Source organism: Etheostoma spectabile, chromosome 13, assembly GCF_008692095.1.
Source record: "Etheostoma spectabile isolate EspeVRDwgs_2016 chromosome 13, UIUC_Espe_1.0, whole genome shotgun sequence".
Taxonomy (NCBI): domain Eukaryota; kingdom Metazoa; phylum Chordata; class Actinopteri; order Perciformes; family Percidae; genus Etheostoma; species Etheostoma spectabile.
Window position 1 is genome coordinate 17,574,993 of NC_045745.1, and position 14,142 is coordinate 17,589,134.

The 14,142-nt window shown below is 39.4% G+C and overlaps 1 protein-coding gene across 3 annotated transcripts in view; it reads right to left on the reverse strand.

Moving 5' to 3' along the window:
* The window catches only part of acsl6 (acyl-CoA synthetase long chain family member 6), a 49,803-nt gene that overhangs the window by 11,756 nt on the left and 23,905 nt on the right, over positions 1–14,142 (reverse strand). For all 3 annotated transcript variants that reach the window (XM_032534559.1, XM_032534558.1, XM_032534560.1), the window contains 7 exons: positions 13,625–13,698; positions 13,317–13,394; positions 10,934–11,068; positions 10,292–10,426; positions 9,440–9,535; positions 9,036–9,108; positions 6,298–6,386 (listed from right to left, as the gene is read on the reverse strand). In XM_032534559.1, coding sequence (XP_032390450.1) covers positions 6,298–6,386; positions 9,036–9,108; positions 9,440–9,535; positions 10,292–10,426; positions 10,934–11,068; positions 13,317–13,394; positions 13,625–13,698 — 680 coding nt within the window. The remainder of the gene's footprint in view (positions 1–6,297; positions 6,387–9,035; positions 9,109–9,439; positions 9,536–10,291; positions 10,427–10,933; positions 11,069–13,316; positions 13,395–13,624; positions 13,699–14,142) is intronic.

The window sequence follows — 14,142 nt, forward strand, 5'->3', positions numbered from 1 at the left end:
GTCATATGATTTCCACACATCAAAGGGCCGACTGTTAGCTTGTTTAAAATTTTACAATCCTGTTTTACATACTCATATATCTTAACATGAAGTCAAGTCAAGTCAAGTCAAGTAAGTTTATTTCATCCATAAAAATGGAAATTACAGTGCTCACACTCGCCATTTACCCATAAAAACCAGAAATGTAAATACAATACCACAAATACACTACAATATTATACATAAATACAATGAAAAAAAAAAAAAAAAAAAAAAAACATATACAAATGTACGTTTTAAGTGTGTTGTGCTGTCTAATAGCCTGAGGGATAAAAGAAAGAGCGTACCTCTTAGTTCGTGTCACAGGAGGTCTTAGCCTACCACTACGCTCTATGACCCTGCCGGTCAGATTACCATGAAGAGGGTGACCCGGGTCCCTCGTTATTTTCTGAGTCATTTTTACTAGATGATCTTCATATACCTGATCCACTGTATTTAACTCTCCCACCATTTTCCCAGCCCTTTTAGTCACTCTATCAATCCTGGCCTTCTCAGTTACCCCAGCATTTCCCCCCCACCCCACCACACAGTAACTCCAAACACTACATATGACTGACATAAAAAACATTTTAACCACATCCGTATTCACTTTAAAAGACTGCAACTTCCTTGCCAAGATAATAAGGCCAAAGATATGAGGTGTGTAAAACAAAACATTTAAAAAAAAATATTACTACATCAAAAAGTTTTTTTATATTTCACCTCTGACCTCGATTCTTTTGCACTCTTCAATCTCCATCTAGTTTGGGTGAAGGGACCAAACGTGTTTAAGGGGTACCTCAAAGACCCAGAGAGGACGGCCGAGACGCTGGATGCAGACAGCTGGCTCACACCGGAGACATCGGCAAATGGTTGCCTGAGTACACACAGCAGCTTACATCAGACTAAAGATTATTTAGGCATTAATAATGTATTATTTTGCACGGCATTTGATTGATAATGCTTTATTTTTCATGAGTAACATCCCAGGATATCATTCAGTGTGCCAATGTGCTGCATAAGCAGCAATTGGCACAATGACATTATTGCCCATACTTATTATTATTATTCCGCCTGTTTTTGGCGCGCTAAGTCGGAGCGTTGCCAACACGCGCACACACAATACACCGAAATGTGGGTATTGATCGGGAATGGTGTGTCTAGACTTTTCAACAAGATTTGCCGCGGGTTCGAAACGTAAATGGCAAAAAAACGGCCAAAAATGTCCCATAGACATGAATGGAAATGCTCGGGAAACATCAAATCGCTCCAAAACCCCCTCTTTGGGACCGTGCGCATCGCCTTACTTAACGTAGAAACATGATTAAAGTTTAAACCGAGAACAAGACTTTGCTCTATTGGGCTGATGGGTTTCAGGTATCAACCAGGTTTCTCCAAATCCAGTTTATGTTTCGTCCCGTTTTCAGACCGTCTCAGATTTCCAATGTGTGTGTATGGTGGAATGTTCAGAGCTAGAGTGGGAGACAGAGTGGGAGGCTGTGATACGAATATCTGGAAGTTTCTCAAACAATTGCTCTCTCGCCTCAGTTTAATCTTCAGACTTCATTATTGGTCAAAATGTAGGGAATCTTGTTCGGTTGCAGACATGGAATATGGAGACTATCGGACTAAATTGTTGGCTGTGATCTACCAACTGTCGATGGAACTATGAAAAAAACATGCAGCTGGGGACGATTTATTAATTTTTTTCTCAAGAAATTGCTCTCTCTCCTCCAGTTTAATCTTTAGATCATAGTTGGTCAAATGTAGAGATCTTGTGCCGATCGCCGACATGTAACTATGGAGTCTATCAGACTAAAACATTTCGCGCTAGGTGTTCACCAATGCAGCAGAAAACATTGAAGACAGAATCTGGCCCTTCTCTGACGAAATCACCAAAGCAACAGGTTCGTACTGAGAGGAAGAGGGAGGGGCGCAGGACGATTTTTTTTCCTGAACAAATGTCTCTCTCTCCTCCAGTTTTCAGTCTTCAGACGTCATTTTTGGTGAAATGTAGGAAATCTGTGGGCCGGTCGCAGTATCTAACTATGGAGTCTATCAGACTTAAGTGTACACTAGGGAAACAATGCCAATACAACACATTGAAAACGGCTCAGACACACACCCCTATCATGACCCTGTCCCTGGCGGCCATGTTGACTAACTGACTCCTACTAGTGTTCCAATGTTGTGTGTGTGTGTGGATGGGCCTAATAGCAGGCACACTGATAAAATTTCTGCGGAATTTTCTAGTTTTGCATTTATACTCCTGTCCTGTAGAATGGCACACTAAAGATCATTGACAGGAAGAAGCACCATCTTCAAGTTGGCGCAGGCGGAGTACATCTCCCTGAGAAGATCGAGAACATCTACATTAGAAGTGAGCCTGTGGCACAGCTCTATGTTCACGGAGATAGCTGCAGGTGAGAATACTAAAACAAACACCATTATCTTAATGGCGGATAGACTAATAATCTTATCTAGGGTACACGTTAAGCTTTCCAAGGTGCAAATTCACTTAGTGGTCCTAAGAGCAAGGGCTGGGAATATGTATGACCTATGGTGCTCCATTTCATGTCAGGACAAATATAATACACAATCCTCTGTCTTGTGCTAATTGTCGAGCTTTTAGTACACAATCTTTTGACTTTTCGATTGGGTTTGCTCTTTCAAGTCCTGTTGGTGGGAATTGTGGTTCCTGACCCCGAAGTCATGCCAGAATGGGCCAAGAAAAAAGGCATAATAGGCACCAAGGACCTCGTAAAAACACGGTAGGTGGCAAGCTGCTCAAAGGCGTTAATAATAGAGGCTAAAAATAATAAAGAATTCTATGGAAATTCATTTTTTTTTAATCAACAGGAATTAAAGAAGGCAATCCTTAAAGATCTGGTGCATCTGGGCAAGGCCAGTGGGCTTCACATCTTTTGAGCAGGTAGGTAGCAGTTATGTGTTTGGGTTTGAGGCCAAAACGGTTCGCTCTGCCTTTTGTTGTAGCAGTATTGTCTTCTTATCTTTAAAATACATGTAAAAAACCTTGTTCTAAAGATACAGAACACATTCTTCAGTTGACATTGATTTTTTATTGATTTTTATTTCTTTAAACAAATAAAGCTGAAGTCAGGTATCGTAGGTGCTGGGTCCCTTGGATAAGCAAAGGTTTAGCTTAAAAATACTGTATATTACAGTAATTGCTAAGACTTATTAATGTATAACAATAGTAATATTGCCAAATTACACAACCCAGGGTTCTTGTCTTGTCACACGAAATCTTGGTCTCATCAACGTCTTTCTGTTCTTCCACATTTTCCATTAAAGGTGAAAAAATCTACATCCACAACGAGATGTTCTCCATTGTAAACGGCTTGACTCCGACACTGAAGGTAAGAGACCAGAGCTGAAGGAGTTCTTCAAGGAGAAGATCGACACTCTACAGCAGCATCTCATGTGAATGCCGGCAGACTCATTTTCCTTCAAGCATATAAAAACTAAGGCTGCTTTGACCATTGACCTGCAGTGGGAAAGATGTGACATCTTGGGCTTAACAGCTTTGAGAAACACCCCCCTTCAAAGGAAGATTTAAAATGTTTAAATACAAAGAATTAAGTGAAATGCAATACACGTAGGTATGTTTTTCCATTTTAGGAATGCATTTACTGTATCATAATTACACGAAAACATAAGTCAAAAAGAGAGATTAGCTTCTAGTCTGTTAACTGAATTGTTTTTTATTGTGACAATGATTTCTGCACATTTAAAACACCACAAAACAACGTGGTGCATTTCGTGTTGTCCAGCACAGGCAGTAAGACAGATCATTGTGACACAATTTGGCACAATAATGTGCGTACAGAAAAAAGCAAAAGCATACAGTATAACAAGTTTTAATTCACTTTATTACTTTGTCGATTTGTTTTAATTTAGGCATGTTAATTCTTCACATATTGCCACCTGCTATCCACTCAAAAAACCATGAAATGCTCTGTTCATGAACATTTCTGTTGAGCAATCCATTCCTACTTTCCATCCAATCTGCTTCTTCTCTTTCCATCAGTTTAAACCACCAGCCAAACACAACCTAAAGCCACAGTCGACGACAGCAAGCAGGATGTCTTGTGTGTATAGGTAGCTCAAGGAGATGTCTTGCTGACAAATTGTAGAACAGTAATGGACCTTATCCTTAGTGGAAAACAGTAGATTTTTCTTCAAACAAACAAGCTGCTGTCAGCAGTGCCGCTCAGCAGGGCCTGATACATTTCCCGACCTGACACAACAAAGATCAGACCTCGTGCAATTTGACCAAAACCACACCCTCAGTTGTGGTCAGAATCAAGGTAACAAGGTAAAGAGAGTAGCAGCTCCTGCCTTACAAATCATGCTGTCTGCTCCATGTAGAGATCTCAATGTTTGAGCCATCGAAATTCACTCATTAAGGCCCTCACATGGCTGTGATCAGCAGTTAGCATGCATCTCTTGTTTATGTAAAGGACTGGCCCACTGTAACAATCAAGGTTACAAGTCAGTTCACATCACAACTTTCTTTACATCATCTTTGCACAAATAGTATGTCAGGTAAAAGGAAAAAGAAACGCCAAAACCAGGGCTCAGGGCAATGCATGCAGTTTGCCCTGCAAGGCTGGCACCGTTAGCGTCTGACTGACTTGAAGAGGTATTTCTTTGGGGCATTTAATGCAGGTTGTATGCAGCTGCCCACAGCCACTGCTGCTAGTGCAGGCTTTGTATGTAGGCAAAGCTGATGAATTCCACTCCCTGAGGGAAAATAGACAACCACTAACTTTTAAAAAAAATAAAACATTTTTTGGAGGGTTTACACATAGAAGTAATGTATAGGCTTTTTAAGTTGTTTACCGTCCCAAAGCATAAACAGTGTGGATGTAAATAATGAGGACAGCTAGACGTAAGCATATTATTAAATCAATGGTTTGAATGGATTTTTTCTTTCTTTTGCGTGTAGTGAGATGAATTGTAATTATTATTTATCTATTCTGCTGGAAAATGGAACAGCACCATATCCTGTAATGATTGAGTGCAGCAATTGGGATTAGGGAGGGTGGTAAACAAGGTCAAAAAATAAAGATATATGGAATGATTTTAAACTGGGGTCTTGGTTCTTTTTCATGGGGTATTCAATGCTATTGGCATTAGCTTTTATTTTGCAATGCTACTCAGATCGTTTGCTGAAGTACCCACATGTAGTAATAATAATAATAATAATGATTTATTTGATATAACACCTTTTAGATACAGTTTTTCACACAATAAACATTTGTTAAAATACAGTAGGATCCAAAACAGAAATAAAAAAGCAAAAAAATACAATACCAATAAAGGTAAAAGATTAAAAGACTAAAAAACCAAATTACAAACATGAGACAAAAGCGAGTTAAAACAAGTGTGTTTCAGCTGCTTTCTAAAAGCGTCAACCAAGACTGCAGAACGTAGTTAATAGGGAGGGTGTTCCCCAGAGTCGGAGCTACCACTTCAAAGGTTTTTAAACGAGTGTGTGGACCACCAGTAGTCCGGTTAGAAGGTCACCACAGTGCAGCAGAGTTGGACCACTTGTAGGGGTCTGAGAAAGACTTGGAGAGACAGTTGAAAACGGGTTTCAGTAATCAATCCGGGATGATATAAACCCATGATGATCCTCTCAAGTTCACATTGCCAAACCATGGCTCTAAGACCGGGTCTCAAACTTAATTTACTTGGGGGCCGCTGCAAGTAGAGTCTGGGTTTGGCTGGGCCGCATCAAGTATTCCCAAAAAACATCTATTTCCTCAAAAAAAAGGCGTGGAACTGCCGTTCTTTAACCCCTAGATTGATATGGTTGGGCATTTCACCACAACAGACATCACTTGTCAAACCTCAGGCATTTGCACGCAAAGGGTACTTAGCTAGCTTGACAACGGTTACGCCGCTGTCGGAGACTACTATTTAGCCGTAAGTGACATTGCGCAATGACAAAAAGGTTTTCAGAACGCGCGGGCGCACTAACACTTACTTTGATGTCGAAGGGGCCACAAAGCTAATCCGAAGGGGCGCAATTGGCCCCGGGCCGCGAGTTGAGCACATGCTCTAAGATAAGCAATGTTCAATATAACACCAGGATTTGGAGTTTGGACTGTACAGCTGAGAAATGGGACCCCACAAACGCTGACCCCCTTTGGCCGCATGTAATATCCCACACACACACACACACACACACACACACACACACACACACACACACAGTGTGTATGTTTCTTTCAAAATCATGTTCCTTACCTCTCCCTCTCCCTTAGCGGCAAAGTAGTTCTTGTCAGGAACATCGACCAGTTTAATGAGGTTACATGGCAGTGGGGCCCCAACGTGACCTATTAACAGGGTCAGAACAAACAAAACAATTAAAAACTCACCAAAATAACCTTTTTTGAATTTTTTTTTTGGAAAGAAAACTGGACTGACTGATTCCCCACACATGCAACCGTTGTTGCTGCTAACACTGTCCACTATTGAATGAATTCCCTAAAGAAAATAACAAACAACCTTTTATAATTAAACATTGTACTCTAAGCTTTAGCTTTTTTTTCTTTAAGCGACTACAAATTCAATTTATTATTATTATTAAGCTCTACAATAAGCACATTTGATATGTGGAATGTGTGAGGAGGAGAGATCATTTTCACACAAGAAACCCTCATGTTGTTGAACAGAAATACAAATATTTCCTGAAATATCAAAACAGAACAGTAGGGGGGGATGATAGACTACATTTTGATGTTAGTCAACCTAGTGAGTGTTATTTACCTGTTCTTTTTCAGTGCTGCAAACCCCACAACAGGCTGAAGGTTTTGGCTGATAGGCAATGATACAAGTTGTATTGTGCCATTTTTACTACAGTTTAAGGGTCAAGGCAACTAATAGTACCATTAAATGAGGATATCTTTTTCATAAACTGACTTTTGAAGTTTTGAAGTTTACTTCTACTCCAGTTAAATATGAGTAAACAAACAGTATCTGGCCTTAAGTAAGAATTCAAAGTACTCTTTTAATGTTTCTGGCAGCACCGTTTCTAAATGTGCATTATACTGTATGTAATTAGTCTTTTACTAGTCTGGCTTACCGGACGTAAAGTGCTAGGTAAAGCATGACATCCAGAGCGTCTTTCACGCGCTGTGATTGGTTTGAGACATACTAGTGAGATCTGGAAATGCAAAACTATCCTTTTAAAAAACAAATTCATAAAAGACAACACTGTCTCCCAAATTGCACTAGCTGCTTAATGCTCTAAAGATCAAAGATCATGATTGGGAATTTTCCATATAGTTCTGCCAAAACAATACAGTTAAGGAACTTTTAAGTTATTTTCTTCAATTAGTTTCGTATCAGCCATTGAGTTGACTTAACTTCTGTTAAATTGTATCCCGTGTGCATTATGCAGACAATGACTTTCACGATGACTAAAATCCTCACTCATCACCTTTGTCTCCACCTTCCCGCCAGCCATTAAGTAGATTTATTTGGTGAATTTAATAAGATTAAAATACTCAATGTGGTTTACCTACTGACCCTACTCAAAAAAACTGGTGTAGTTAAAGCTCTGTCCACACAGAGTAAACCAATGTAACTGACCAGGTTCACCAGGCTCTCAGTAATACAGCAATAAGCTGTGTGGTGATTTTGATGTAGTGTTATTATTATTCATGTTGTGTGCAGGCAGCTAGATAGCAAAAAACCTCAAATGCACATGTGTTTTGGGCTATTACAGTGCGAAGGCCTTGGAAAAAAGGTGAAGGCATGTATTAGGTTAGGCATTAAGTCAGGGTAGGCAAATTTACAGTACTTTCAAATGTATAGTACATCTTATATAAGAAACAAAGGTAACATTTTAAAATGCATGGTCTTATTTTGCGGTAGCTAAAATCTATTATATGATGACTTTAAAAGTTTCAGTTGGTTACTTTTATAAATATTATTTGTCACATGTGCTGAAAACTGTTACTATATTCTGAGTAATACACAAGGCTGGTAATCTGTGAAAAAAACAAATGATCACTCTTAGTGCTCCTAACTCCATTTGCAAGGTTCCAGGCAAGAAGTAGGCAATGCAGTGACAGAATCTTCATCCATATTTGGCTGCCTAGTTCGATAGTTTGAGTCATCACGAGCAGTGATCGAAATTGCGTGAGAAACTCCTTGGATCTGATTGGTTGTTTTCCTTCGAGAGCGGTTGAATCTTGCAACATTTTTAGGAGTCCTAGTAGTAAGCGGCATGTTTTTTTTCTCCACAGATTGTCTGTCTTATGATGTAAGGATCTAGTGGCAGTTTCAGAAACTATAACAAAAACAAAATTTTTTATGGAAGTTGCAGATTGCAGCTTTGATCAGACAGCTATAACAAAGGCTAATGAATAAACAGATTTAAGTCTAAACAACTTGATAAAGTTCCCTTGGAAAATTATCATCAATGCCAATACAAAAATGTGGGCGCATAAAGGGTAAATAAGATGTACAGGCAGTTATGATAGCTACTTGTTTTTTACAGGCTTGTTGATGTTGGCAATCACCCAAGCAGGCATTATGACTATAAATAATGTTGCCAAACACCTTTCTTCTCTTCTGGGCCTCTCCTTTTTCCTTTCTCGATCAACTTTACAGCCGCTCCTTCACTCATGCCCTGCTTTCTTTCCATTGAGTATAATCAAAATGACGTTCACTAGGAGCAGAGCTAATAAGGCCTGATGGTCTGAGTAATTACATCATTATCTGAACAATTTCACCAAAAACATTTTTTAATATCAGGAGGATTCAGGGATCGTCAGGTCACTCATCAGGTTTACAGACACAGCAACCTTAACTAAACACTGTCACAGCATGGGAATAGTACATTTCTTAAAATTAGGACTCAACCACGTCACGTTTAGACCTTTGTACTGAGCCTCTAGTCTAGTAAACAAGTTCAGTGAGTCTGGCAAAGATAAGGTTTTGTCTTCCATTTCTAGGCCTGTTACATAAATGCTCACCTGGGGTCCAGTCTCCAGGTGTGGTAAAGGTGCAGCCAGCTGTGCACTCTGTCTGGCCGTATGCTTCGTACACCTAAACACAGACACAAGCAATGTTAAGAGGGTTGTGTAAGGTATTTGAGTGCATTCACATGCTGTATTCATGTATTTTAATGCATTAGTGTATAGTGCATGTACTGTATGCTGGTATCATTCTGAAGACCAGTTTGAGTTTTAGGCCTTGACAGTGGGGACATTTAGTCTGGTCCTCACTTATTTAAATTGTTTAAAGGGTTTATACTTAGGTTAGGCTAAGGTTAGAACTAGGTATCGGTTAAGGTAAGGGTTTAGGTTTGGGTTAAGCATGTGGTTGTTATTGCTAGGGCCTACAGCATTCATTGTGTGAATGTTTGTGTGTGTCTGACCTGGCATCCCAGGGCTGCTCTGAGAAATCCCAGGACAGCAGGCGAGGTGGGAGCCGCTCCTGTTATAATCATCCTCAGTCTTCCTCCGAGGCTGGCCTGCACAGAGAGGAAATCATTAGTACATAAAGGTCTTCATTTTCAATTTTTCTTAAAATAATATTAATACAAAAACAAATTATGAATTTACTGTTTGTAATGAATAAAAAAGGGCTTTCAAGGCTATGGAAATCTTTCTTTGCCAATCTGCTTCTTACTGTATGCAATGGGGTCCAACATGAACAGCCAATTATCTGCCAAAGGAATTGAATAATTCTTTGGTATTTTACATTTCTGTTTTTCTTTTTTTCTTTTTGCTAACTGGTTTGGAGTATGTTGGGCTTGGATGGTAAAATGAGACTGAGTATTTCTGAGCACTAATCAGGATTTCACAACATCTGATTCTGAATCCGTTGGTAGGCTGTTTGGTCACCATCAATGAAATCTAAAATATAAACCCACACCCATGCATTTCCAATGAAGCAGGTTAGTTGGTTTTGGGGTATTACACTCTTAATAAAAAATCAACAGTATTTTTCTAAAAAACCTTCCTGTACAAATGCACAGAAATTCATGAAATTAGAACTGGTGGCATTTAGGGTAAAATCTCCAATGTAGAAATCAGGCTTTTGTTTCAACTGGGCACCTTCATCATACAGTAATTTACTTCCACAAATTCTCCAGTTATTTCTTTCCAAAATGCCCTGAGCATACAGAAGTATTTGTTGTGTTTAGTGATGTTAAAGGATATCACCAGCTCATGTAACATAAGTCCATAGTAGCACATTTAGCTCTGGGAGAGGAAACACTATTTACCTGAATTTTACTGAAGAAGATTTTGTCCCATAAGCTGTCACTGCGAATGATCCCGCTGCTTACTTCAGCACCTTTTCTTTTGGCAGCAAAGTTGAGCAGCCAGCGCTTCAATGGGCTGTTAGCCTGGCTGAAGATCTGCAGAGGAGACAAAGACAACATACAAGTTTGTTTGGTTGGGGACAGGCCCTTCTTATTTCATTAAACTTTTTAAAAACATGTACAATTATTCATGCAAATTGCCCCAAAATGAGCAGGAAGCAGGTTACACCACAATAAGTACAAGAACAAAACTTTCATTCCTTCTCCCACATTATAAATGTACAAATTCTCTCTTAGAGGTTTTTATTACATCATATAAATTTCCGAAGAAACTGGACTTCAATTACATTAGACATGGTTGATAACCAACACTTCATTCTCCCTAAATCACAGCTACAGTACTGGATGGCAAATATCTTAACATGACTCAAAACAGTAGTGGTGACCCATTTCATTTGACTGATTTCCAGACAATATCCATTTTTAAAGCAGTTTTTTGCTAGAGAAACTCCCATTGAACTACAACGACAAATTGCTTAATTGCCAGCAGAACAAGCAAACATGCGTTTCCTAAAAAGCCTTTTCTTTATCCGTTCATCTCACCTTGTCGTACATGCGGTTGAGCAGCCGAGGCACCACAGGAAAAATGGTGGGCCGAAGGGCCTTCATGTCATCTGGGAGGAGACGGATGTCGCCTTGATAGAACCCGATTCGTCCTCCATGGCAGTACACCACAGACTGCAGAGACAGACACAAATAGTGGGGCTAACGTCACTAGCTGTGAGGTATCTTCTATAGACAAAATCTCAACACTGACACGGGTAAAATAATTTAAGGTTTTAGATCAAACTAAGTTGATAGAAATTCCGTAATCTTTACTCAAATAGCATAGCGATAGAATACAAAGTACAATATTTCAAACTGAAATTGAGTAAAGTATAATAAGAAGTTAGCATAATAGGAAAATACCAGAGTAAAGTACAAGTATCACATTTTTTAAATTCATTAATGCAGAAAACAGGAAATGACCAACCAAGAAACCAAGAAAACTGATGTGTAGTATGCATGTTTTTCTGCAACTTGGAGTCGGTTGATTATTCTTGTACAAATTGAGTGGAAATGCAAAAGATATTTATTTATTTATTTGATTAGGACAATGCACATTAATGAACATTTCTGTAAATGTGCCAGTGTTAGCCAATTGGCTAGTTTATATTATTATTAGTATTATTATATTTATATTTCAAATGAAAATTACTGTATGTTAAGTAGGCCTGATCTTCAAAGTGTTTTTACCACACACACACAACACACACACACACACACACACACACACACACACACACACACACACACACACACACAACCTTTTACGATAATTTGCAGGTTTCTACTTACACAGACAGAATATGGACTAGAATAAGGATTAACTCAGCACACAACCTTTGTTGTCAAGTGGCAGTAAAAACATGCACCTTTTATGACCCTGTTCCTGTTTCTGCAGGCCATCTGAGGACACAGCAAAGTGGAAGGTACAACCTCTTTTTGGCCTTTGTTTGAGAGATCAGTGGCTGGCCTATCAGAAATGGAGAGATGTTTTTGTGTGTGTGTAAGAGAGACTCTTGAGCTTGCTTCAATTGTGCGGTCTGATGTGCTGCTCTCTGGGGAAGTTAGACGGTTTCCTGAGTCTTAAGCCACTGACAACTCTGCTTGTGTGTTGCAGGCAAACAAACCAGGCAGGTTCAACTTGGCTGTGTGATACACACATGACACTTCTCACACACACACACACATGCAGAACAAATTAAAATAGCGCTCGGTAGCTGACCAAACTACCAATGCATCTGGGTATGATGATAAGAAACTAAAACAGGAAAAGCTAGAATGCACTGTAGGGTTGTTAACAGATCTGATGTTTCCTGTGGGACTTCATGTGACTGGGTTTTGTTGTTGATGTGCCTTTATAAGCCAACATATGACAAATATGACTAAGCAGACACAAACACCAAGGGCCCCTGATATAGTCTGATGCAACCGTTACTGATTACATTTTCTTTGTTTGTTGTTATCTTGTTTCCTAATTTCTTACACGCTGAGTAAAATGCAACTGAGCTTAACTCAGCTACATGTGTGGAGGACAAACCTGATGTGTTGGAGATGTAAACGCTTAACCGAGTTTGACTAATTAGGGCAAGTGCATAATAAAGTGACATCAGTCTAAGAAGGAATCCCTTTGGCAAAAGTGCTGTATAATAATGTAGCTCCTTGCAGCTTTGCTCTTCCGGCATGACTACTAAAAACTAGAAAGTGGTTTTCCACGGATGAAAAGTAGAAGTCAGGCACTGTAAGGACAAATGGTGCATGCTCCTATTACTGTGCCCGTCAGTCCAAATGATCCAAACAAAAAACTGAACAGCACAAATACACTTGCCACACACAGTATGCCAGCTCTGGTTTAAAAACTATGGTAGAAGGTAAAACAGAAGATACATGTGATTACTGATCAGCCGCAGGTAAACACAGGTTTAAAAGTAAATGTGTAAATGTGCAAATAGAATCTCCTTCCTTAACCTGATTTCTTTCAATAATGTTGTTTCCTGTGTGCCTAACAGAGTATACTGTAATATTATTGTCAGATATGTGTGTGTGTGTGTGTGTGTGTGTGTGTGTGTGTGTGTGTGTGCGTGCGTGCACGCGCCCGTACAAGCTTCAGTAAGGTAGGTAATGATGCAGCATAAACACCAGTGGCTGTAAAAGGCAGGTATGGCCTTCATCATTAGAGTTGAAAAACTAAACCAAAGGAAAAGGAAAAGAAAAACAGAGCCTCTCCCTACCTCCCACTCCTTATCCTTCCCACACATTAAACAGTTTCACATGAATGCCTATAAAGTCACAGATCCTTCCTCTGCCCCCACCACACTCCAAGCATCCGATTGCATAACCATCTCAATCCTGTGGTTTAAGGATCTATGTTCAGGCCGTTTACCTCAATGAGCCTCTCGAACATGTGAGCCAGTGGCAGGAAGGAAATGAGGCAATCATCTTGGTTGGGAAAAATTACTTTCTGCAGTAGTCAGAAGAAAGGAAACAATTAGGTTAAAAAGGCTCTTGCAACACGACGACTGTCATAGAAGTTATAGGGAAAAATAAAAAAAAATAAAACCAGACTGATACTGAACCAGACTCTTAGCAAAGTCAGACATCATATTTACATCTTGATTGACTGGTGGGTATCTGGGGTATTGCTATGAAAGATTTCCTAGGAAAAGGACAAAAGAAAACATAGTCACTCACGTCTGTTACTTTGAGGAAGCCTGAGAAATCTGCCACCACGTTCCCGTGGGTAAGCATAACTCCTTTTGGGTTTCCTGTGTAAGCAGACAGAAAACACACAACCACACCAACATTAATGAAGTGAAATTCCCCTCACCTGGCCGAGGATCATGCAGTCATCCAAAGAATCAGACAATGAAAGACAAACCGGGGTTTTGCAGGATATTCCTCTGAATTGTACTTACAACTCAAGAAAGATTTGGGATAAAAATGGTGTTTTGAGCTGTTAAAGGGTGTACAATCAGGCGTGAAATGCAAAGCAGAAACATACTGTATGCTAATGGTTATATAAATATGTAACATCATTTAAGTTAATTTAACAGAAGGAATTTTACCAAAGGGAGACAGTGATCTCTTCAAATTGTTTCACCCTCAAGTAATCTTTACTTATCTGCACACTTTAATACCTGCACTGATGGACAACAGCATGTGTGGTCTGTACACACACATACATAATGTGTATGTGCTGTTTATCTGTT